The sequence below is a fragment of the Harpia harpyja genome, chromosome 8 (genome assembly GCF_026419915.1).
Source record: "Harpia harpyja isolate bHarHar1 chromosome 8, bHarHar1 primary haplotype, whole genome shotgun sequence".
Lineage (NCBI taxonomy): Eukaryota > Metazoa > Chordata > Aves > Accipitriformes > Accipitridae > Harpia > Harpia harpyja.
The window spans coordinates 52,179,558-52,204,661 of record NC_068947.1 but is presented as its reverse complement, the minus strand read 5'-3'; the positions used below and the strand labels follow the sequence as shown (position 1 = coordinate 52,204,661).

General features: G+C 55.2%; 2 protein-coding genes across 3 annotated transcripts; both read right to left on the bottom strand.

The window, feature by feature from the left end:
- Nucleotides 1-6,755: 6,755 nt before the first annotated feature.
- Nucleotides 6,756-16,436, bottom strand: ENO2 (enolase 2). 2 transcript variants are annotated; one of them, XM_052794989.1, is made up of 12 exons: nucleotides 16,288-16,436; nucleotides 13,096-13,187; nucleotides 12,269-12,364; nucleotides 11,925-11,983; nucleotides 10,836-10,905; nucleotides 10,544-10,677; nucleotides 9,612-9,834; nucleotides 8,956-9,153; nucleotides 8,626-8,827; nucleotides 8,308-8,416; nucleotides 8,119-8,177; nucleotides 6,756-7,713 (listed from the first exon to the last, which is right to left on the bottom strand). In XM_052794989.1, exons 2-12 carry the CDS (start codon nucleotides 13,178-13,180, stop codon nucleotides 7,644-7,646), a joined length of 1,305 nt encoding a protein of 434 aa, XP_052650949.1. In that variant the 5' UTR covers nucleotides 13,181-13,187; nucleotides 16,288-16,436; the 3' UTR covers nucleotides 6,756-7,643. The 2 variants fall into 2 exon arrangements, with proteins under 2 accessions (XP_052650949.1, XP_052650948.1); XM_052794988.1 differs by lacking the exon at nucleotides 16,288-16,436 and adding an exon at nucleotides 15,019-15,149.
- A 193-nt stretch (nucleotides 16,437-16,629) lies between these two features.
- Nucleotides 16,630-23,321, bottom strand: LRRC23 (leucine rich repeat containing 23). The gene is given in 9 exon segments (XM_052794095.1): nucleotides 16,630-16,993; nucleotides 17,276-17,498; nucleotides 18,090-18,226; nucleotides 21,174-21,331; nucleotides 21,334-21,382; nucleotides 21,384-21,651; nucleotides 22,550-22,662; nucleotides 22,739-22,886; nucleotides 23,227-23,321. Coding segments are annotated over 9 exon segments (1,230 nt in total). The 3' UTR covers nucleotides 16,630-16,954.
- Between the last annotated feature and the right edge of the window lie 1,783 nt (nucleotides 23,322-25,104).

Here is a 25,104-nt window from a genome sequence, read left to right as displayed (position 1 = left end):
GCTGTATGGCATCCAAACTCGGCACTGACTACAGATGGATTCATCTCCTCGTGGGTTTTTCTGTAGCGCTAATCGCCCCAACACTTTGAAAACATCAATAACAATGTCCCTGCAACACCCTCGTAAGCCAACGGCTCCCGACGCGTTTGTTCCACACCCTCTTCCCCGGGGTACGGTGCCGTTTTGGGGCGTCCCTGTTTATTCTGGACGCGGCGTTGCCCTCGGTGCCTCTCGCTCCCGAGCCGGCCCCGTTGGCACGCAGCGCCCCGTTGCACAACACAAGCACGCCTCGTGTCTCCAGCCTTCGTTCGTTCTTTCATCCGCCCTTCTCCCCAACCTAGCTCTTTGTCTTGACCCTTGCCGAGAGCCTCCGCCCTGCCAGCGGTAATCCCGGGGTGCTATTGTTCCCTAAGACTTTCTGGTTTCCACACGTGGAGTTGAGGGATTGGAAAAGCCATGGCAAACATTTGCAAAAACACCCACCGATGTTGGGTGGTCGGTCCGAAACATTTCAGGATATTATTTTGATGAGGTGCTACGTTGAAGAGAACACCCTGTTGATCCCCAGCACAGAGGGAAGCGTTGCCTGCTTCACAAAGGGGCTCACCACGCTGAGCCCCAGAAAACAAGAACAAATATTACTATTATTATTATTATTATTATTATTATTATTATTACTGCTGCTGAGGTAGTAGTGTTTGTAGCCGTCACTCACGGCTGCTTCAAACTGTTACCTCGGGAGCTGACAGCCTCACGTCCCGAGCTCATGAGTGTGACCCTTAGAGGCCAAAGTGATGATTCATGGAAGGAGGAAGATCTTGTCAAAATCCCTGTTCTCCGGATGCTGAACAAAATACGCAGATCCCTAAGGTTTGTGATTTGGGGAAAAGCCTCAGTGAAAGCTACAGCGGTTGGTTTTGCTGCAGTCCCAGGGTCTTCTGGATCAGTAACGTGTGACACCGAGTTTATGTAAGCACAAAGTCAAGCCCCGCATGGTTTTCACGTCGTCATCTCCCATAAACCAGGTCGGTTGCCTGAGTTCAAAAATTTGACTTAAACCAATGTTAAATTTATTATCAAGATTTTAGTGTCATTTACCATTTCCATAAGAAAAGAGGCAGACACGCCAATGCCTTATGAAATCTTACTAGGTTTAGCGTTATTTCAAGAAGGCAGCCGAAGGTGGCCTGTCTCCTGTAAAGCCCACGCTCTTAGTTTATGAAAAGTCATCAGAGGTGATTCACGAGAGAAGCAGGACCAGGGGGGCAGGGTAACAATTTGCATTTGTATAATCCTGCCTTACTTGTGGACAAGGAGCAGCATCTCCGCTGATGGCCAAGGTTTTTGGCCAGAGGGATGAAAAACGAGGAGTGATAGAAGACAAGTGCAGCTGGTCAAGACCTTTTCTGGGTCTCTGGCTGGCTGAGGACAAGCTGTGGACGATGTGACCAGGAGCAGGCTTCCAGAGGGCTGTGAGGAGGATCGACACGGGTGCTGTCAGCAAAGGCAACAAACCATTTCCCCTTCCCTGCTCAGAAATCCTCATAGCCAAATTGCTGCTAGGTAAAACCGCACCCTGCTCTGATTCAGGACGGCCAGCATTAAGTGGAAAATAGACAAGAGAAACACAAGCGGTTGTGCAGAGGGACCAAGGTGAGCTGGCTGCAGAACATGGGAAAAAAAAAATTCTCCCACCTTTGAAATCAACAGATTGAAGACCTTGGGCAAATCAAGAGCGTTATTAGCTGTATCTTTTCAGGATGCATAAATGACTCGGGGAGTCTGTGAGCCAGCTAGGAGGCTCGGCAAGCAGAGACCGAGCTTGCTGGGGTGCAACTGGTCCTCCCTCGGAGCAGGGAGATGGGACACGCCGCCTCCTGAGGTCTCTCCAGCTGCGTCATCCCACTGCTTTCCAGTTCTGCCAGGGCACAAACAGCAGCCTGTGAAACAAGAGGCCTTGGCTGGGATGTAGCCTTCTTACAGAAATACAGCCCAGGAGGGGTGCTGATAAACCGGAGAGAGTCCTGCGGGGGGGCAGCAATGCGATAATTAAGGTGCTGGAGCCCATGGCATGCAAGGGGAGGCTGAAGGAGCCGATTCTTTCAGCCTGGAGTAGAGAAAGGTTAGGGGGGGAACTAATTATTCTCTTCAGCTATTTGGGGGGGCACAGAGAAGTCAGAGCCAAGCTCTTCTGATGGATGCACAGTGAAATGGTTACAAAATTCGCAACAAGGGAAATTCTGACTAGATAAAGGGAAAACCTCCCTGAGGGTAGTTCAGCACCGGCACGGGTCCCCGTAGGGGCTGGGGAATGTTCCCCTTGGAGATGTTCGGGAACCGCCTGGCCGAGGCCCCGAGCAGCCTGAGCAGGGTCTGGGGCTAGCCCTGCTGTGAGCAGGAGTTTGGAGCGGAGACCTCCAGACATCCCTCCCCACCTCAATCTTCCTATGAAACTCTGATTCTGAAAATACACAGACCCCCGTTTCCCTTTTTGACACTGTCCTGGTTTCAGCTGGGATAGAGTTAATTTTCTTTCTAGTAGCTGCTATAGTGTTATGTTTTGGATTTAATACCAGAAGGATGTTGATAACACACTGATGTTTTCAGTTGTTGCTAAGCAGTGTTTATACCAAGTCAAGGATTTTTCAGTTTCTCATGCTCAGCCAGCAAGAAGGCTGGAGGGGCACAAGGAGTTGGGAGGGGACACAGCCAGGGCAGCTGACCCAAACTGGCCAAAGGGGTATTCCACACCATGTGACATCATGCCCAGTATATAAACTGGGGGGAGCTAGTGGGGGGGGGGGGGGGCACGGGGCAGATCACAGCTCGGGAACTGGCTGGGCATCGGTCAGCGAGTGGTGAGCCATTGCATTGTGCATCACTTGTTTTGTATATTCCAATTCTTTTATTATTATTGTTATTATTGTCATTTTTTTATTATTATATTATCATTATTATTTTCTTCCTTTCTGCCCTATTAAACTGTCTTTATCTCAACCCATGAGTTTTACTTTTTTTTCTCGATTCTCCTCCCCATCCCACTGGGTGGGGGGGAAGTGAGCAAGCGGCTGCATGGTGCTTAGTTGCTGGCTGGGGTTAAACCACGACAGACACACGGCACATAGTAGTCTCCTTGATGAAAACAAGAAGCAAGCAAGCGCTCTAGCCTGCGCTAGGGCTAGGGAAAGTCTTTCTCCAAGCCAGAACCCCGCCAGGGCCACCCACGATGGCTTCTCCTGGCTTGCGCTCTCAACCTCAGACAAGTAGTACCTGCAAACTGGTGTTTGTTGGTAGATGAATCACTCCTTGCCCAGTCACACCAGTCTCCCAGCAATGGCTGTCCCCATGGCCGAGATGGCTCGGTGACTGGTAATGAAACAATGAGCTGCCTCAGTTTACCATTTAATCAAGCAAATTGGGCCTGGGCTGCAGCTCAGGGAGCTGTTAATTGCGGAGGCTCATTCATGTGCCACTCTGGCAGCCTCTAGAAGTGAGGGGCAGGGGTGGTAACCGTACCCATCACCCCAGTTGAGTTGCCCACTAGATGTGCTGGTACGTCATAGCTGCACGGCTGATTTCTGAGGCGCAGCAGGATGTGCGCTGTGCCAGCAGATGCACACAGTTTATCCAAAACTGTAGGACCTGCACCATTTACAGAGGTGTTTTATCCCCGCCCCTCCACCCATGGCGTAGCACAGAGTTAAGCTGCTTCCACATCGAGACATGCAATGCTCCGGTAAGCTGATCTTTGCCCAGGCAGCGAGCTTCATAACAACGAGCTTCCTCCTGACAACCTGTCCAAGCTGTCCGTATTTAGTCTTCCAGCAGCAGAGCCAAATGCTTTTCATTTGAGTAAGGTGCCCAGCACCTTATAGGAGTTATCCAGCACCCACATTTTTGGGCCTCTTGTCAGATGTTCAGCAGAAGCGTGTCTCTGACAGCCTCCTGCGTTCAAGGTGTTGGTTTCCCAAGGTTGAATAGAACCCCGTCGTTCTTGAGAGAGACGAAAAGATACCGGAGAAATTCAGTAGCTCTTCAGCATTAAGGCTTCCCTGGGCACTCTACAACAAGCCTAATTCGGTGCCATCTCCCCTTCCAGCTCCTTTATGGGCACACACACCTATTTAGAAACAAAAGAACAATTCTGCAGGCTTGGGGGGGGGGGCTGGTGTTAAATTATCCCTTTAACAGCTCAACATTGCTCTGCAAATGTCATCTAAAGAAGGGTATGATTTGAGAGTTAAAAGAAAACCAATCCAACAAATGTTTCCCTTCACAGACATTGTCACATCTCCGGCCCATCTCTGCGCTGTTGCTGTTCCTCATACTCTGATGGAACGTGCGTAGTGGCCAGCAATCTGATGGAGACATCAGTTTATACACCAGGAGTCCTCAGGTGCGGGAATAGCAAAGTGTTTGGACATTTCCATCACAAAGAAACTATAAGCAAACCTCTGCCACTGAGGCAAGGAGAAAGCAGCGTGTACCTTACGATGCGTTGGCTAAGGATAAATATTTGCAGTGACCCAAGCAAACATAGCGGAGTCGTATATTCCTTATATACACCGTGCCATCGATGACAAACTCTTTTGATTCAGAAAAGGCACCAAGGTGAGGCACCGCCACGGCGCGAGGCATTCTCACCACCCCGGTGCTTTCACGCGTCTTCCCTGCCACAGGGACGTGGCAATACCTCCCTGGCGGTAACTCTTCACTAACGAATTCTTACCACAACGTAGAGATACACGGGTTCCCTGCTGTTACAGCGTTGCTGCGTTTAAATGGGCAACACGCACTACCTTGGGGACTTAAATTTCCTTCCTTGCGCAAAAAAAGACAAACGTGGCGGGGGGGAGATGCTCTTGGGAACAGAAAAGCGAAGGAACTTTATTTCCCCCAAAACTGCCCTGCTCGCTCAGCAATAGCCAGACCCTTTGCAAAATCCCAGCATGTAAAACAAAGGAAACCAGCCGTTTCGGTGCATGCCTGGGAAAAAAACCGGCCGGCTCCCCGTGCCTCGCGCTCGCACCCAAAACCGCACTTTTCCTGCCCCAAAACCCCGCCGTCGCGCCCACGCGCTTTCGCGGGGCAGACGTGTGGCTGCGGGGGGGACACCGGGGGGGGGTGGTCACACCACACCACGGAGGGGGGGTCAAACACGAGGGGGGGGTCACCACACCACGGGGGGGGGGGTCACCACACCACGGGGGGGACACCACGCACACACACCCCCCCTCCCCGCCCCAGTGGCTGAGGAAAATGGAGCCTTCCCCGAGCGGCGGCCGGACTACAGCTCCCAGAAGGCAGCTGCGGCCCCCCCCGGCCCCCCCCTCCACCTCCTCGTCCCCTCCTCCGGGCTGCCAGCCCCCGGGCCGGTGGCGCCGATCCCCCGCTGCCTCCCCACGGGGTGTGGGGGGGGGTCCGCTGCCTCCCCACGGGGTGTGGGGGGGCCCGGCACATCCCCCCGCCCGCCCCCAGGAACGTCTGCCTTTGCTGCCGATCCTCGGGCACGTCCGGGAGCGTCCTGCGGGGTTTGCGTGGGTTTGTTCACCCGTGGGTTGGAGTCTGGGGTGGGTTTTGCCCCGCTGCTGCTCGGAGGGGCTGAGGGGGAGACTTGACGAGAGAGGGCCGGCAGCTGGGACGCGAGCTATTCATCACCGCCGAGATTTGCTCTGTATTCACCAGTGATCCCCCAGAAACCAATCCTGCCTCTGCCCTTACATCCTCCCTCCCACTCTTTTTTCTGTTCTGGGCATGTGTGCCCTAGCCTTTGTCTTCCCTTCTTGAACTTACTCCCTTTCCTATGCTATTTGGTAAAGAACCGGCAGCGAAACGCCAACGTTTTAAAATTTTAAAGCCCGCGTCAGGGCTTGGGGGGGCTTGGGACTTGCTGGAGCAACCTGGGTCTTTACCCTTGTCCTTGCTCATCGCGCAAGACAAGGCGGCGTGGCTTAAGCGAGGGTCTGGAAACTTTCTGTAGTGAAGTGGGGCAGGAGGTTCGCGGGACCTGAGTGTGCCCGAGTACATAGAGGGGCTACTGACACGAACCGGTAACGGTGGGCAAGGTGATTTTAGCCTTTATTCTGCATCAGAGCGTGGCCTGGATTTCTCACCGTAGCACCCCCCAGCCTCCCGCCTTTGTTGGAGTCTGTCCAGAATAACGCTGTTGAGCAGGCGCTGGGGTTTGCTGGCACTCAGCCTGCTGGGGCACCGGCTGGAGCACGGGCTACTATCCCCAAACACTGCTGCGTTGCCCCTGTGAAACAAGATGGAGCTGAGAGAGACTGACGTCCCACCTACCCCTCCGTTCGCTGCTCTGCAAGCCCCTTTTGGGGGAGGAGGATCAGCTTTTTCTCTCCCAAAGACGTGCAGATCCAGTTTACCGTCACATGAGTCCAGTGGGCAGCTGGCCTGTGGCCCACCCCGAGGTCTTGGCATCCGTGGAGGGCACCATTAAAACCCCTGCACAGCAGATCTTCACGTGACGTGGTTTGGTGGAGAGGGTGGGGGCAACTCCCACCCTCCCACCCGCCTTCCCCTCCGTGTTCTCCGGCTGGGTGGCCGACAGAGCTGTCCGGCTGTGGGACAAGGCTGTGAAAGGAGGCGGAGGTACCCGGGACTTTTCTTTCTCTTGCCAGTCCCCTCTGCTTGTTTCGGTTACCTTTCTGCGTGAGCCTCTCCTGCTTTGATGGCAAAATGTCCCCATTTCCCAAACGGTGGCGTGTAGAGAGAAACATCAGGCCAAGCCAGGCAACTCAGGTGTGAAATACATTTTAATTGAGTTTAGGGATCTGTAGTTTGTCTGTTGCTCAGCTGAGCATGGGCTGTCCAGAAGGTGAAGCAGACATTATGGGCGGAGGAGAGGGTGAAGGAATGCAAGAGGGGAGGGAACAGAGAGAAAAAGGTCACGAGAAGCAAATGAGAGCATGGGTTCGTTTACGGATGTGTTTTAATATATCGCCCCACAGTACTACGTGCTGACCCGGAGACTGACAGCACACACGCGCGCACGCACACCCAGTGAGGAACAGCAGTGCACTTCTTCGACGCTAAGCTGGTGGCAAGCACAGCCCAACACGGCACAGCACTCGGGGTGGAAGGAGGGGACGCTCGGGTCCCACCACGGACGGCTCAGCGCAAACACACGCCTGGGGCACAAGGACGCCGTAGGCCAGTACACATACACCTACACACATGCACAATGAAAGCGAGCCACTGGCGACACTCGTCCAAACGCAGCTACGGGTGCGACACTTGTCCAAACACGCCAGCCGACGCGCATACGTTCGCCGCGCATGCTTCGGCGTACAAGGGAAACGCACCAGGCAGCACGCTCCCGTAGTCTAACATGTGAACGGAGTGGCTCAGACACGGCCCTGCACAAAAAAACAAGAGACGCACAATGCCTAGATCCAGAAATGCTTATGACCCCAAAGCAAGGGACAGGGTGGAGGCCTCTCTCTCATCCTTCACCTGGGTACATCTAGCCGGGGACACCTGAACTCGAGGGGGGGTGAGGTGAGAGGGAACCGGGTGGCGGAGGGGGGGAGAAAGAGCAAAAAAGGGAGCAGTGGAGGGAAGGGGGCTTCAGAGTCTGTCAGGTGGGAACGAGCAGCAGGGTGGCTGCGCCCTGGGGACAACATTCAAAGAACACTTGGGTTGCGAAAGTTGTGTCCGGCAAAGCGTGCTTCATCGCCAAGCTCTTCCTCAATCCTGCAGGAGAGAAAGAGAGACGGCACACGTCAGGCCCTTGCTGCGAGGGAGCGTCGGAGGCACCCGGGAACCGGAGGCGCAGTGCGTCAGCAGCAAGCTGACGTGGGCCGGAGGAGCTCAGCTCCCGCGCCTGGGGGGCTGCACCCTCGCGCCCAGGAGGAGGGAAGGAGTCTGCTCCAGAGATCTCCCCGGGATCCTACTGTCATCTCTGCACCTTTTCTTCATAACGTTTCCCCCACAAAGCCCATCCAGAGATCTCCCCAGGATCCTACTGTCATCTCTGCGCCTTTTCTTCGTAACGTTTCCCCTACAAACCCCATCTACCCTTGGGCTTTCAACTTCTCCCACCCCAATTAGTCACTCCCCCGTCCTCTCTTCTGCATTCCCGTCCCTGGAGCCCCTTACCTCATGAGCTGGTTGTATTTAGCCAGGCGTTCAGACCTGCAGGGAGCACCCGTCTTTATCTGTAAAGCATTTCCCAAAACAAACACTGTAGTTATGACTTGCACCAGTTTCCCGTGGCGGGACAGGGGATTCTGTCTTCAGACCCCTTCGCTTTCCTCCAGGCCTGTGCGTGGCCTGGGTCTCACCTACCTGCCCGGTGCACAGTCCTACGACCAGATCAGCAATGAAGGTGTCTTCGGTCTCCCCAGATCGGTGGCTCACCATCACACCCCAGCCGTTCTCCTGGGCCAACTTGCAGCTGCAAGGAGCGAGAAATGCAGTCAGTAGCTCCCACTCCTCTAACCACCATCTGCACAGCGTGAGATCCAGGCACCCTCTCCTCCCACCCTCAGCATCCTACCCTCTGGAAGAGAGAGAAGTCTATTCATCCAGTGGATAGCGTGACACCCTGCTGTGGTTCACCGCCAGCCCTTTCGCAGGACAACAAGGGCGGCGGGCTGGACTTACGCTTGGATGGCCTCCGTGACGGATCCAATCTGGTTGACTTTGAGCAGGAGGCAGTTGCAGGCCTTCTCTTCAACAGCTCGCTCGATGCGCTTGGGGTTTGTCACCGTCAGGTCGTCGCCCACTATCTGAATCCCCACATTGGCCGTGAACTTGGACCAGGCCTCCCAGTCATCTTGGTCAAAGGGATCCTCAATGGAGACCACTGAAGGGACAACAGAAGAGACATGAGTCAAAGCCACCTCCCTTTCCACCCCAAAACCACAGAGGGGATGCACCCATTAAGTATGCAACACCAGTGCCGATTCCCTACTGCCAAGCACAGCAGCTCACCTGGATAATCACGTACAAAGCTTTGGTAGAGGTCGCCCAGCTCATCTGCAGAAATGTAGCGGCTTGGGTCATCTGGGGACTTGAAGTCCAGGTCGTATTTGCCATCACGGTAGAACTCGGAGGCTGCCACATCCATACCGATGACAATCTTGTCCGTGTAGCCCGCCTTGTCGATAGCTTCCTTGAGGAGCTCCAGAGCTGGGAGGAGGAGAGTTGCAGTCAGGAGAGTCAGCCCATGCAGAGAGCTCTGCCTTTCGGTGGGAACCTCCCCTGGGAGGGTCCTGAGAGCCACCGAGAGTCTGACGGGGTGATGGGAGAGGTAGAAGGGAGCCCAGAGCGCAACAGAAACGTGCCGAGATGCTGTGGAGGCCATGTCCAAAGGGACGAGGAGGAATTAAAGTACAATTCCACAGCTCAGAGACAAGTTGGGGGAAGGCCTTGGAAAAGCGTGCGCACGCATGAAAGGTTTGTAGGGAGAGGCTGTGACAGATCAAGGCCACCTCAAGGAGAAGGAGCTTAGAAACCATTCCCTAACACAGGAGGTCAATGACCCCGAGGCCTCATATTTTGAACCAATCTTTGGGGAATGCTGTGAGCCAGGTATAGGAAGCCACAGCATTGCAGGCAAGGGCACCCCATCTCTGCAGGGCTCTCACCTTCACTATTCTCCAGGATGTTGGGGGCAAAGCCTCCCTCATCACCCACATTGGTAGCATCTTTGCCATACTTCTCCTTGATGACGCTCTTGAGGTTGTGGTAGACTTCAGCCCCGATGCGCATGGCATCGCGGAAGCTTTCAGCTCCCACAGGCAGGATCATGAACTCCTGCATGGCCAGTTTGTTGCCTGCGTGGGAACCTCCATTGATCACGTTGAAAGCCTGCAAGAGTCCGTAAGAGAATCAGAGCTGAAGGAACCGATCTTGGCGCTACCTAGGGGAGGCTCTCAGATCCATGGCCACGTCCCACAGGGTAACGTGACACATCAGCTACAACGCATCAGACCAAAGGCACATAAGCCCGGGGGGTCTTCCTTCCAATAGTGGCTCAAAGCAAATAGTTGGAGAGGACTTTCCCACCTGATCGACTTTCCCTCGATCTCAGAGATCTCCTGAGCTATATATGTTTATCTGGGCTGTGTTTATCTGTATGTGTTTATCAGCAATGCTATGTCAATCTCTCTTCCAGGACCTTTCTCCTTGACTCTGAGAAAATTTTAGCATCCACAACACCCTTTGTTTCACAGGAGTTTCGCAGGAGTTTCACAGGGCAGCTACCCCTGGTGTGAAGACCGATATGCCCTCGTTCTGAACTGTGCCCCAGAGGGTTCACACGATGCCCTCTGGTTCTTGTGCTGAGAGGGAGATCCTCAGTCAAGCCCTGCCACGATCTCTGCCGTATCCTCCTCAGGCCCCTCTTTTCCGTATTGAAACCTGACAAATCTCAGGCCTTGGTTTGCTTCCTTGACGAGTGCAGTGCACTCGGCTGATGTTTCAGTCCTGTATCCCTTCCTTCTCTACCTCCCAACACACCCTTTGAAATTTCTTTTGGAGTTTCTGAAGGTGGATATCAAGGACGGAGGAGTCTTACTGGCACAGGAAGGATGAGATCGGAGTTGCCGGCCAGGTCAGCAATGTGCCGGTACAGGGGGACATCCTTCTCTGCAGCTCCCGCCTTGCACACGGCCAGCGAAACTCCCAGGATAGCATTGGCACCAAACTTGGCTGCGGGCAAAACCAAGGAGGAGTTAGGCTTCTCAGGCAGCAACCTCCTGCCCAGCGGGTGCCCTTGCCAGCCCAGCCCTGGGCTCACCACAGCTCTGACGGTGCCCCCCCGCTCCAGCCCTCTTTACTTCCCAGGCCAGAAAAGAGGAATGAATTACATTTGTTCTCCGTGCCGTCCATCTCGAGCATCAGATTGTCTATCTTCTCTTGATCCACAACAGAGAGGCCCTGCAAGAAAGAAACAGCTCCTGAGAAGGGGAGGCTGAGAAGAGCTGTTGGCTCCGGTGTGCGGGAAAGGTGTTGATGGAGAAGCTGGGGGTACAGGGACCTTATTAGCTCGTGGGGGAACATGTACACACAAAGCTCTGGAATTAGTGCCTTGGTATATAGTCAAGTTAGGTAACCACGATGAGGTTGCTGCAGTGCAGTGTAGATGTACCCACGCTGGAGAAGGGATCAGCTGCAGCCCAGGCAAGGCCACGCGTTGCTGGGGACACAGGACTCCCTTGGGGATTTATCCAGCCTTTTGGCAGCTTCCAGGGAGCTTTGTGGTGCTGTGGCCACACAGAAGCTAGGCAGAACAACAGTGCATGCTCAACCTCAAGCAAGCGAATGTAGACTGAATGGAGCCGTCCCCGGGAGCGAGGTGGAGAGCCAGGTTTAGGCTTAACACAGGCAGCCCCCCGCCACACCGGGTATTTTTCAGGGGTGGGAGAGCTGGGCTCTCAGCCAGACCCCACCACGGGCTGCACGGGGTGTAACGTGTGGCTTCAGCTCAGCTCTCCTCAGAGCAGGCTCCAGGTCTTCAGGTGTAAACAGGTTGCAGATGTGCCCCCCCCCTGCTCTGCAAGGCTGTGCTGGGGGGGGGGCTGCCAGACCTCGCACGGTACGGTCACTGCTCATCACACCCCGAATGCTGGGTGTGAGGCCACTGACATGTGGATGAGGTTCAGTGCTTGAGGAGGAGCACGTCTGAAAGAGAGAGCTCTGCAGGGAGCATCGAGGGGGCTCGTTAGGTGGTACAGATGCTGCGGTGGACCAGGTAGCGTTAAATCCTTTCTGGCCAGAGAAAAGATCGCTGTGGACACATACAGGCATGGGGGGCAGGAGGGGTGTGCCCAGGTTCACAGAGAGCATCACTATGTCTGTTAACCCAGCGAGATGAAGAGAGGCAGAGACAGAGATCAGGGGACAGAGACGGACCAGAGTTAAGCGTTGGACAAGGGAGAACAAAGAGAAATCCTTACAGAGCCCACGAGAGCCGGGGCGACAGTGCTGTTGATATGATCCACGGCCTGCAGGACCCCTAAAGAAGGGAAGAGACAGAGAAAGAGAGAGAGAGAGAGAAAGGGTGAGGCAAAGAGGAGAGTGGAAAGAGGGAGGGAGAGGACCGGTAGAGAGACTGAGAGAGGGAGACAGCAAGGGAAGATCGAGGCCTGATCTTTCACTTTACGCTAGGTCTGTGCCTCTGTGGTCTCCCTGAGGGCAGTGGGACACATCCACATCCCACCAGTGGATGAGCGGTACCCTCCGGCAGAGCCCCACACACAGGCAGCCCCGGGGACGGGGTGCGGAGCAGGCATCTCCCCACCTTTTCCAAGGAAACGCGACTTGTCGTTGTCTCGCAGCTCCAGCGCTTCGTAGATACCAGTGGACGCACCGCTGGGGACCGCTGCTCGAAACATGCCTGGGGAACAGCAAAACACGGGTGTGAGACGAGCAGAGGGTGAAAAGGAGGGAAACCTGCATCCCAGGCACCCAGAGGTCCACACCATTCCCAGAACTACGGATGACGGGTGGAAGTCTGGCTCCTCAGCCCTTCTCCTGATTCAGAGGCAGCCTGACCCCCAGCCTCCAGCGGCTTCCTCACGCTCAGACTGGGGCTGGGTTTTTGCCTCGGTGAAGAAGAGTCTGGTCGGATGCCTTCTCTGGCCCCTCACCGCACAGCCCAACTAGTTTTGGGCCCAGCGGAGATGCAGCTCTTCCAGTTGAGACACACATGCACGTCCGTGCCTGCACAGAGATCTTGGGGACAAACCTTCCCCCACCGCATGAGCACGGCCATGGATGTGCTTCCAAACTTGTAATGTGTCCCAGGAGGAAAAGCACAGCTGCAGGAGGGCATCGCGGGGATAGGACAAGAAGGTAAATACGTTAACTAAGTTTTCTGTCCTTGCTACTAGCAGGCGCACGGCTCAAGTCAGATACACGGCAGCGAGCTGTCTCGTCGTGATTTGCCTGGCACGTGTGCGAAGTTGCCGAGCACACGCACAAGCAGAGTTTGGGTCTCTGCCTCTTCCCCTGGTGTGCTGTCTGCCAGGGGTTCCCTGGAGAAGACCCTCCGTGCTCTCGGCAGAGCGTGCAGTGCCAGCTCCGCCGGGGCGGGCAGGACCTCCCCTCCATCTCTCGTCCTCGTACCTTTGTGTGTGTACAGGTCCACCTCAACCGTGGGGTTCCCACGAGAGTCCAGGATCTCACGGGCGTGGATCCTCTCGACTGCCATGGTGAGTCTGTGGAGAGGAGAGGAGAGGAGAGGAGAGAGGACCAGGACACATTCAGTTCTGAGAAGCCCCAGGATGTGCTGCTCACCCATCTAACGTCTAGACAAGACAGAAGGGAGCTCAAGGAAGAGCGACCTTAGGAGCTAAAACTACCGGCTCAAGGAAATTTACAAACTGCTATTAAAACCCAGATTGTGGGAATCTAGCCACATTTTGTCCAGGAACTGCTTATCTATTTGAATTTCTTCTGTCCCTTTGCTGCAGATAACAACCTGCGAGCTCGCTCTCCCCCCTCCCCGCGCCACGGCTGAGCGCTGCCCCTTCTCGTGGCTCCTGATACGAGTCTGGATGGCGGAGACGGGAATGGTGCCACAGCATCCACGGGCGGCGGAGAGGGAGGATCGGCCCCGGCGCCAAGGACGGGGCACCAGCTCCCAGCGTCTCCCTTCCCCTTGCCGGCGGAGAGGACGGTCCCTGCCAGGACCAGGCAGCGAGCGGCCGCCGTGTCCACACGCAGCGGGCAGGGAGCCAGCCGAGCGGCGGCTGCCTGGGGAAGAGCTGGGGAGGGCAGGGGGTACGACGGGCCGGCGGGGACCCTCAGCCCACGGTGAGGGGAGCTGCCTCAGCCCAGCTCCCGCAGACCCTCAGCCGAACGCCCGGTTCAGCCTTCCCGTCACCCCCCCCCGCCATGAGGCGCCGGGTCAGGCTTGTGCCGAGGCGACGGGAGCGCGGAGGAGGCCAGCAGCCCGAGGAGCCATCTTGCTGAAGGCTTCGGTGCCTCAGACGTGGGAGAAAGGGCTCTGAAGGGAAGGGGGGAACCGAGCCCTGCCCCAACACGGGGGCTGGGCACAGCTCCCGATCCTTCGCTTTGCTCCGGAGCCGGGGGAGCGGATGAGAGCGGGAGGTGTCTCTGTCGGATGAGGAAACCCGGCATTTTGGGGCGCCTGGTTAAACCTGAAGCGGAAAGCAGGCTCGTGGGTGATGGACGGCCATTTGAAAGAGCTTCTCTTGCTGAAGTTTGCTCCCTAGGGGGTCCAAAATAACTCACCCCCCCCAATCCCACCTTCCTATTCCCCCGGCCATGGGGCCATGCGACGCCGGGGAGCTGCATCCCCCCCCCGAGAGGCGGCAGCAGCAGCGAGGTGCGTGTCACCCCACGCTCCCAGCCCCGCCAGGTTTTCCTCCCCCGGCTCCCACGGATGATTCACTCAACCCAGAGCAGGGTCGGACCCACGCAAAGCTCAGCGCCGAGGCCGGACCCCGGGGTGACGAGGGGGCCCCAGCCAGAACCACGCCGTGGTGCGTGTGAGCGTCTGGCAGGGGCTCAGCACGGCGTGGGGGGGTGCGCGGTAGCGGGGGGGGACGAGGCAAACAGCAGCTCACAGCACTGAGGGGAGCGAAGAAGCAGGCTGGGGGAAGCCGGAGTCGGCTCTCTACCCCGTTGCCTGGGGTGGGTGGAAATCCCACGAGCGTGAGGAAATTGCGCGGCGCTGAAGTTTCAGCAAGAGCTTCCCGTGCTGGGGAGATTCAGTCAGCGACACCGGGGCTCCCTGGAGCCTGCGCAGGGCCCTCCGCCATGTCCATCTGGGCTGGGATCCCCCATCAGCCGCCTTGGCGGGGCTCCTCACGCCATCTGGCACGCGCCGCGGGAACTTCCTCCGGAGCCGTGCCCTCGCAGCTGCGAGCTTCCTTTGCAGCAGTGCCCTGGCCATGCCCCAGCAGCCTCCATGGGGGGGGGGAGAGGAACAGGACCCCCATTAAAGTGAAGCTGGCTCCCTAGGGAGTCCACACGGGGCAGCGACCGCAAGACCCGTGCCAGGTGCAGCGCCGCTCTGCTTACGTGGTCGTGTTGCCCGCGGTCACGTCTCTCTGCCCACATCCACCTGCCCCTGGTGGGGCCAGCTCCGAGGAAGCCAAATGACAAGCCCAAATCCAGCCTCGCCTGCCCCACCCCATCGCTCACTTGGTCTCTTCTCCCCTCGAGTCCTTTAAACCCCTTTCTCCACTTGCGTTGCTGGCCCCGCGTCCCCCTGCGTTTGCCCTCCTTTGAGCAGCGCAAAGAGCCACCCTGAAATCCCTGGCATCAGCTGCACTGTCCTGAAAGGAGGTCAGAGGCGGATAAGCCGGGATAAGGGATTGGGACGGAGCCATAGCCGGGAGCCCGTTGACCACAGCGAGGAGGAGAGAGGAGCCAGGCTGGAGGCTGGGCAGCCTGCCTTGAAGAGGGGCTGGTCAGGGCACCCCAGGAGACTGGCACTGCTGCAGTGCCGTCCTGTGGGCACCGCTTCTGTGGGCACCGCTCCGTGGCACCGCCTGTCACCAGGGCACCGTCTCGCTGGAGTTCGCGCTGCAGCAATTCCCCCTCCCCGCCGGACAGGCCAGCGTGGCGAAGACCTTTTCCCCCCAAGCCACAGCCACCAGTCCCCGTGTGCTGCTGCGATTCCCCCGAGCTGGGCACTGCTCCCGAGAAGCCCGCACTGCTGCAGCGTCGTGGCTGATGCAGCTATTGCTTGCTCGACTGTCACCTCCTCTTCCCTGCTGCCCCCCCCCCCTTCCCCTGTGTGGTGTGGGGCTGTGCAGATAAGAAAACATCCCCTCTCCTCCCTCCCTCTCCCTGGGACCCGGCTGAGCGTCTGTGTTTATGTCAACACCTCGGGAGACTTGGGGGGGGGGGCTGGTCTGCTCTGAGGCTGGGTCCTCTCCCCAGCAGTGCCCAAACTGAGCTGTGCCTCCTCCCCACCGCCACCCTCCTCCCCCAGGTAAAGCTCCATCCCGCAATGCCCTTGGGAGCACCACCTATCCTTCTCGGTTGCCCCCCCCCCACCTCCTGCAATTCCCTAGGTTCACATCTGCAGTGATGCTTGCCGGGGGTAGGGAAGGAGGGAGTACCTGAAATTAAAATATGAAAGAAAAGTGAGAAGGGGGGGGGTGTGAGGAGAAAGAGGTGGGAGGAGCAGGGGGAGGAAGTGAGGGGAGTTTAGTTCTTAATGCCGCTCACCGCCGTCCTTCTCCGCAGGGACCCCGAAGTGCGTGTGGGGTTTGGAGGGCACGGGGTGGGGGAGCAGAAATATGCGGTGAGGGGGGGTGCTGGCCGTGGGGAGCCACTTACCTTCCTAGGGCGGGGGTGAACGAGAGACTGAGAAAGTGCTGGTGGAAAGGAGAGAGGACGAAGCTGAGGAGGGATGCAGGACCTCAAGGGGAGATGATGTGTCCTCTAAGCCAACGGCGGCGGCGGCAGCAGGGATGGAGACGCCCCCGATAGGGCCGGGACAGCAGCATGTGACCCAGAGCTGCGATGAGTCAGGATTTAGCAAAGCTTTGCAAACAGCACGTAGAGGATGGAGAGAGAAAGGGAGAGAGACGGAGAGGGGACAGACACAGGCAGACGAGGGCGAGAGCGCCAGGGAATAGGAGTGGGTGTGCAGGATAAACAATTCCAGTCACTCCAGGCTCATTAATTATTTTCATTCAAATCAGAAAATCTTGTAGGGGTTTGGGGAGCCGTAAATCGAACCACAGAACCTGTAACTCTTCCTTTTCCCCTTTTCCCCCTCGGGCCTACTGAGAATAGAGCATATGAGTGCAGCGACTGCAAAAACACTGCAGCACATCAGGGCAGCTTCCAGGACCAGGGCGCGTAGCCCTCCTCTTTTCTCCAGGGGCAAAATGAGGTGAAGGCAGCTCTGGTACCCACAGCTCTCTTTCCCAGCTGCACATGCGGGGGAAGGCATCTCCGAATCTTGACTGGCGCTGGGAACCGGTGTTAAAAACAGGGGTCACTCAGTCACATCACCCTGGAGAGATCCTTCCATTTCCTGAAGGAGGAAAGAGGGAGAAGTTAAATGACTCCATGCCCGACTTCTTTTCCCCTCTTACCGCTCAGTTCCGCTAGTGGGGTCGGGAATGGCAGTAGGGTTGTGATGCTGGCCATCACACCCAGGCTGCGAAGCTCGGCCTCTGTTGCAGGCTCCCCTGCCCTTGGGACTGACCTCCCTCAGCCTTCTCCTCACGTAATCTAGAGGAGGAGAGGCTTGATCAGCATGTTTGATCCTCTTTCCCTTCACTTCCTTCTCCTTCCCCCACCATGCTGTTCTCACCTTTTCTTCTTCCTGCCTTTTCTGACGGATTTTATTTGCCTCCGCCCGCTCATCTTGCTCAAATAATTCCTTGTCGAGGCGTTGCAGGTGTGGCAGCAGGACCAGGACCTCCAGCCGGTAATTGGGTTCATCAGAGCACGGATTGTCCAACAACACCAGTGCCTGCAGCATGGGGAGGACCTGCAATTTCGCCACCTCCTGAAGGTTACTGATCTCATTGTTCCTGAAGAAGAAGCAGCACAGAGAGCAGGGGAGAGACACGTGTAAGTAGTGAGATCCCTTCGGAACAGTAAGCTGACAAGACAGACAAAGCTAAACTTAGCAGCATGATAGACCTTAGACCACAGACCTGTGATCTAAGATCCAGCTCTGTCTGCAGCTCCCCAGACTGAGGGACAAAAAGGACATCTCCTCTAGATGGATTTCTCTGTGCTCAAACAGTCCATTGAACTGTGTGATATCGCCATTGCCCTGTATGGCAAATGCTGAGAAGTAAAGGGCACTTGCTGTCATGTCCAGGACACAGAGAACACACTTAGAGGCATCCAAAGGAGTTATGGCAGGGAATAAAAAGCGTGAGGTGGGGTGTGAGAATGACTGGAGAGGCAGATTTTTTTCTGAGAAGCCCAGGAAAGGCCCTGGCTGTTACACTCCTAGGCAGCTGAGTGCTGAACACCAGTTAAGGACAGTAAAAATCAACCCATCCCCATGAGGTCTTCAACTTCCAAAGAAACCAGAAAATCCTAAAGATCTAAATGGGAGTACAGCCTGATAAAGGGGCCTCTGGTCCCAACACAGAGCAGGGAGGACCCACCGTAGATTGAGGTACTGCAGGCACTTCATGCTACTACAGAATCCATCCAGGGTCTCAAGCTGGTTGTCACGCAGGTGCAGAGCCGCCAGCTGCCCTAGTCCCTCAAGGCCTTCAAGGCTCCGAATGGCGTTCTGGGCCTGAGCACCAGGGGGGCAGGAAGAGAGAAGGAAAAAGGGGACACACAGGAGAGGAAACAGCAGTTATTTCTGGCCTTTAAAGCTCTTTCTAACCTTCAGACTCCCTACCACTCACAACACAGCCTTCTCTGAAGCTAGATCAAGATGCTCATGGTCTTGGCTAAATAGGTTCTAAGCGTTCAGATTCAAGGACCAAAAGAAGCACGGACCTGAGCCCGAAGCAGGCGTATTTAAAAAAAACCCACCAGCCCCTCTCAGTCACGTAGTCCGTGTAGTCCAGGGATCTTCCAGTGTCAGCCGCTTCTCTTGTGGGGGAAATCTGCTACCAAGAAGTCTCTCTTCTACTCCTCTAGGAGCAGAAGCAGGCTGTGTGTAATTCCTAAGAGAGGTTGCAGGGGGATGGGGGTTGTTGGTTGGTTTAATTTTAAGCTTTTCCAGATATAATTGTTGTTATCCACCCGCAGGTGTACCTTCTTGCAACAAATCTGACAACAATCGTACGGCAGGAAGAACGTGTCCTATCGGTTCAAAATTCCCCACCATTGAATTTCATTCATTTCACTGTGATGTGAGTTATAAGACTGGGAAATACGAAGTGCTGAATTTCAGCAGTAGTTTCACAGCAGGATTTGGGCTGGAAAAGACCATTAGAGGTCTGCAGCCCAAGCCTGGGCTCACTGCAGTGCTAGGTCCGGCTGCTCACCGCCTTGTGCAGCCAGGTTTGGAACATCCCTGGTAACTACAACCTCCCCGCCACGTTCTGCAGCCTGGAGTTGAGCAGGGCTTCGCTTGCGGTTGTGGCTCAGGGCTGCAGTCTCTAAGGATGCAGATACCTGAACGGGAAACAGGGAGAGAGATGTTGATGTGCTCTCTGTTCCTTGTTGGTACCCAGGCAGTGACGTGGCCAATGCCTGAGACTAATAAAAGGGGCACAGGCTGAACTGGTGGGATAGGAGAACAGTTGAGGACTGAGTCACTCAGGAAAAGGACATTTTGTAGAAAAGGAGGACTCTAATGGAAACTGGACAAGGAAAAGCCTGGACCAGCTGGGCCAAGTAAAGAGGGTAACACAAGGACAAAAAGAGGAAAGTCAGAGATGTAGTGAAGGTCGTGTAAACAGATTTAACAACCAGGAAGGACTAGTAAATTGTACCTCAGAGGAAATCAGGAGCTGGTGTGAGAAATAGGGTGGGGAGCTTACAGACCGCTGCTCTGTAAAATGAATAGTAACCTCCCACCACTCTCACTTTCTTCATTACTTCAGCGTGAATAGTTTTAATGGCTCTGGCCCTGCAAGCACTAACAGGGCAACGCAGAATGGATTCTTTTCAGGCTTGTTTCTCCCCCCCCAGTCAAATAACATTCTGTATGCCACCTTTAATGAAATGATCACATCGTCACCTTATCTTAGATACCAGTTCTTCACATAGAAGCAATGCCACCATTTCTTATGGAAAGCTACTATAATATGTTCCCCACGGTTCCCTCTCCCCTTCCTGCACGCCTGGCCTTGCTCTAGCTAGCCTTTGTCACCACTGCTGCACAATGACCAGGAACTAACACAGCCCTACTGACAGCAGCGATCCTCAAGCCGATACAAGCGCCACATGGTACGCAGCCAGCTCGTAGTCTTCCTGCTAGTAGGTGTAACTTTTTTAATGCTAAATTTCATCTGCAACTATGTCATACAAATTTGGTTCAGTTCCTTTAAATTTAACCCTTTGTCTCGAACCCTGTCCTTGAGGCATCAGCTACATCTTACCCATCAAGTAATACTAACATCTTTATAGAGAAAGCAAAGCACTACAGGGAGAGGTCCCCCTCCAAAATGATTTAGTGAGCAGGTGGACATGAGAGACAAGTTCAAGCCCCAAAGATTCCTGAGAAATGAGTGAGTTGTTCTAGTTTTAATAATCACGTCTTGCAATTTGCCCGCTTCATATGTGCAGCTCAGAAATTCCTCAGTCATGCCAGGAACCTACTCTAAATATAGGTGCTCTGTTTGCTTCCCTCCAATCATTCACTAAAGTGACTGGTTTTACTTTGAAATTCTGTATTGTATCTAGTGACTTATCCACTTCATCCCTTCTTCCAGCACCTCTAGTCCTAAAATCTGTTTTCTACCAGAAAATTGCAGGCAATCTCAGCAAGCAATCTCCTCTGTGTTTTCTGCCAGGGAGTCTTGATGAAAAGAAACCATATAGCTTTTCAAAGCCTTTATCATCTTTAATTGCTTTTTAAGAGGCAGTGACTCAGGACACCTATGCAGTCTTCGCAAGCTGTAGCACTGTGTGATGCATAGGACTAAGCCATACATGCTTTCTTCGCTTGCCTCTCTAGGAGTAAATGTTTCCTGAAGCAATTGTTGATGGTATTAGGAAATTGCTTCTCCTATCTTAGTTTCACTGCGATATTCAATCAGTTGCTTTTTTGGCAGCTGAAGGTGTGAATCATATAATTGTGCTGGTTTTAAACCAGTATTTGATTAGGCTCATCAGGGAGGAGAAAGAGGCATCACCTCCCCCTGTCACCCAGAGCAAACCGGTTGCTTTCCCCACCGACCTCCGGGAGTCCAGGGACACACCGAATACAGGCTGGCCTAACACTGCCAGAAGAGAATACCGCTGTCCTGTAGGATGCCGGGAGGGTAGAACCAGACGCACTGAACATTGCCAACTCCTCTGCTCTCTGCAGAGGAATTACTGGTCAGCGGCTATTTCACACTATCGGGGCAGACAGCATAGAAGGAGCTACCCCAAAGAAGTGATTTTGGCTTTTTAGCGCTCTGAAATCTGTTCCTCTCTCGGCCTGAGATGATTGAACTGAACGGGCTAGCATGAAAATTATGCTGCTTTGAAGGGGACAGCATCTCTCTTCCTCCCACTGACTGGAGGTGCCAGGCTCTGCAGCAGCTCTGTACCACTCCCCTAGCTGGCTGATCCCTTACCAGATAGAGGTTCTTGAGCTTGGGAAGATTGAGCCCTGCTGTGCTCTCTAGCATGTTTCCTCGCAGCTCCAGGATTTGCAGGCTGAACAATTGGCCGTGACTCAGGCCCAGCGCTGTCTGGATTTTATTTCCTGAGTGCCAGAGGAGGAAGAAATGAGAGAGTTATTCCCACCCAAAGAGAGTGTCCTATGGGCACAAGACTGAAGAGAGGTGGTCTGCATCACCTTTCAGGCTGAGGTTGGCTAAGCGGGGGTGAGTAATGCCCTCCATATCCTTGATGCGGTTGTGAGCAAAGCTGATGACCTGGAGGTAGGGCAGCTCCTGCATGCAGGCACTGGTAAGCAGGTTCCCATCCACCTTCAGCCAAAGCAGGTGGGTTAGGCCACTCAGCGGAGACAAATCTTGCAGCTTGTTCTCTGACAAATCCACGTACCGCAGGTGAATGAAGCATTCGAGGAGGCTGATATCTGTCAAGCCCCTGTGGGAGAGAGGATGTGAATAAAACATCTCTCATATTTCCCCCTGCTACCAGCTTTCAGTTTGCTCCTTGCCACTACTAGAGGGAGGGCATCCTCCTCTCCCACTTCCCTGCTGTCCTAGGAAGCCTTGCTGGAGAGAAGGAAGAAAAAGGCAGGCGTTAGGGAGAGGCAAAACAGTCTGTAAACAAGGCTGAACGGTAAGATTGGAACTGCTTTCCTGGCACAGGGAGTACTGATTCCCATTGAACCGTATCTGTCAGGAGAGGGCAGAACCAGAGCAGAAAAGAGGATAAGTTTGAGGGGGTGGGTCTGTTAGACAGTAGTAGCAACACCAAGGACTGTGTGGAAGGACTTTCCTAGTGGGAAAAAGCTGGTTGAGATACCCGTGAGGCTGATGAAAGACACAGTCTTCCTGAGGCCTGTTAGTTAGGTCTAGGGTTATGTGAGTGTACTGATGGGGCTGAGGCTCCAAAGCCGTCCCCAGGCCACTGTGGCACTGTACTTCCAAGTGCATGCCTTAAAGGTTAGCAGTTAACAGGAGAGATGCTTAATGGATATTTCTCAAAAAGCGACTGTGGGGAGGTCACCCTGTTCAGGTCCCCCTAGGAGACCCCAGTCCAGAGCGATGGGCAGGCTCCTCTCAGTCTAGGGGAACACTGATGCTCCCACCGGCATGTCTGGCTACGGCGGAGGCAGTCCCCAGCTCAGGGCTGAGGATGGGCAAGCTATGCGGAGGCACAGACTGGAAGCCAGAGAGCCGGAGAACGTGGCTCTCTGGAAACGCTCCGGCCCCACACAGCCGGTCACCAGTGGCCTTACCACACAGCTGCTCCTTGGCTGCACAGATGCCCCTGGGGAGGAGGAGGCCTTCTCCTGGGGCGGGTGTTGCACACTCACTTGTATTTGGCTTCCAATTTCACATAGGCGTGGGCCAGGCCGTTGCCGGTCCTACAGAGGAGAGAGAGGCCTTCCCTCAGGACCTCCTCCGTCAGGGGACACGGGGCCAGCACCTGGGAGAGAAGGAGAGAGCACAACGCCAGCGCTGGCCTAACCACAGCCAGAGGGTGCGGAGGCCGCCTCCCTCACCTGTTCCTCCTCCTCCTCCTCCTCCTCCTGAAGGCTGTACTCGTCCCCCGCCGGCTCCTCGCCCTCCATCCCCACAGGCCCCGCCGAGGGAGCTCCCTCAGGCCCGGCGGCCGCCGCCACCTTGGGCTGCGCGGGCCGCGGCGCCCCGCTGCCGTGGAAACCGAGGGGCGGGGGGAGGAGGAGGAGGAGGAGGAGGCGGGGCCCGGCGCCGCTGCCATAGCAACCGCGCTGAGCGACAGCGCCGGGGCGGGGCGGGGCGGGGCGTTGTTGCTTCCCGCGCTGGGCAGCCGGCGTCGCCGCTTCAGGCTCAGGCGCGCGGGCCTCGTCCTCTGGGCTTTCTCTGAGAGAGCCCTTCCCTCACCAGAGCTGTCCTTGTCCCCCGGCTCTGGGCCTTTCTGCGCCCTCATACGGGGCAAATATGAGAGCCAAAGTCTCGTCAGATCTGAGTAAACCACCCCCCCCCAAAAAAAAAACCCGAAAAAACCAACCCCGATGACTTCTGGTATTTCACAGGCAGTGTTCCGGTGAGCACGTCCTGCCGCCAACGCTCGGCTTCCCACAGCAACACTGGTTTGCCGTTCATCGGCCCGTCCGAGCTCCCCGTGGTTTCTTTTTTGCATCATCCCGCCGGTTGTACTCCTCCCAGCGGACCGCTGGTGTTAGCTTGCTGCTCCGACCGCAACGGCTTGTCGTTTTTGGTATTAAATTCCACGTGGAAAGCTCAGAGCGTGTCTCGCCTTCATCGGAAGCGCTTTGTGAGCCCACTCTACCTTCCCAAGTGCTGCCGGCCCTTCCTAGCTGGGTGACATCTGCAGTTACTAGGAGCGTATCCGGAAAAATGAAGGATCGTTTCGGTGGGAAGGGACCACTGGAGGTCGTCCTGTCCACCCCAAAGCTCAAAAACGCAGCCGGCTTCAAAGTCAGGCTGGGCTGCACGGGGTGCTGGTCCCTCAGGTGGTGAATATCTCTGAGGATATTCCCTCTGGTAAACGTTTAATTAACATGTTGAGCAGAATTAGGCTCGGGCTCTGCATGAAACCTCCCACAACATGATTTCCCGGGTTTCCAGAAGCAGGTTTTGGGGTACGGTGCCCATATCTGCTGCGGGTGACGCTGCTTCAGCCCGCTCCTCCAGGCAGACGCCATCAGTGCCTGCCCGGCTTTGGGACCCGTGGGCCGGTGGGTGGCTGTGCCCCCGTCGGCTGCCGAGCAGAGCCGGGTGTTTACTGGCCGGGAATGCTGCTCGGAGCTGGCGGCCGCCAGTGTTTTGCGGTTAGTGCCGAAGTCCAAGGCCTTACTGCCTTTCCCGACGGCGCACTTTGCTCCTTCGCAGCCCCTGGGGAACATCAAATGTTAGATAAGCTGGTCCAAGCTGAGCCATGATGTGGTTTTCCACTACAGCCCCTGCAAAAAAAAAAAACCCCTCTACACATAAAGCACTCTAGCTCCTCTTGCTTTTGCTTTCCAAGGCTTTAAGAAGCCCTTCAGCAAATCGGTGCTGGAGGAAAAGCAATGACATGCTTTTTGTCCCATCCCTTGTCCCTTTATGCTGAAGAGCGGACTGGTAGAAGTCGCGTGTGCCTCTAGGCACGTGTTTTATATGGTCTTACAACAGGAACATACAGCTCAATTGCCTTGTTTCTAGATGACCAAAGAACTTAGAAGAAACATTATATGAGGAAACCTGAATCTTTAAAAGAAAGAAGTTTTATGTAGGTTATATATTAAAAAATAAAAGACCCCAAACCTAACTACACTGATCGTTAAGGAGGTTATGTTCTGAAAGCTCATCCGCGCACCCGCAAAGGGGCACAGGGAGACGGCAGCGGGGGGACGCCCCAAACAAACAGCACCCTGCCGGGCTGCTCCCAGGCCCACCCCCGGAGCCGTCGGCCCACCAGCGGCCCGTCTGCAGGAGCACAGGGGCACGACTTGTAAATCAGTCGCGGGATCGTGTATCCCTTCAAGATGTCAACTTTCTGAAATGGTTTCAGTGGTGCTTCTCCAATCCGTTGTAACCAAACTCTTATTTTCATTAGTAGTTCGGGTTTAGATATTCCAGTCCATGGGTCTATTCTCAGTCCCAGGTATTTTTCCGAACTACCGGGTTCAATCATATTAAGTGGGGGTACCGTTAATTTGCCATGGAGGACAGTCATTGATCGTATACGAGTCCTTAGTAGGTTGTATATAAAAACCATGACATTTCTCCCCCTGAGTCCTGAGGCCAGTTAGATCGCAGAAGGCCTCGAGGATTTTGATATTACTTTGCATTCCTTCCCATGATCCACTTAACAACACCGAATCGTGACGGCGGGCGGGAACCCGAAATAAGAAAGGGACACCCTGCCCGGGCCCCTGCCAGG

Coding starts and splice junctions, on each gene's coding strand:
- ENO2 (XM_052794988.1), bottom strand. CDS start 15,134: ATGGGGTGGGGCAGGCGAGGCTGGATTTGGGCTTGTCATTTGGCTTCC. Junction 13,188..15,018: donor ACCGCGGGCAACACGACCAC/GTAAGCAGAGCG, acceptor TCCTCTCCACAG/ACTCACCATGGCAGTCGAGA. Junction 10,678..10,835: donor GGACGGCACGGAGAACAAAT/GTAATTCATTCC, acceptor TTTTGCCCGCAG/CCAAGTTTGGTGCCAATGCT.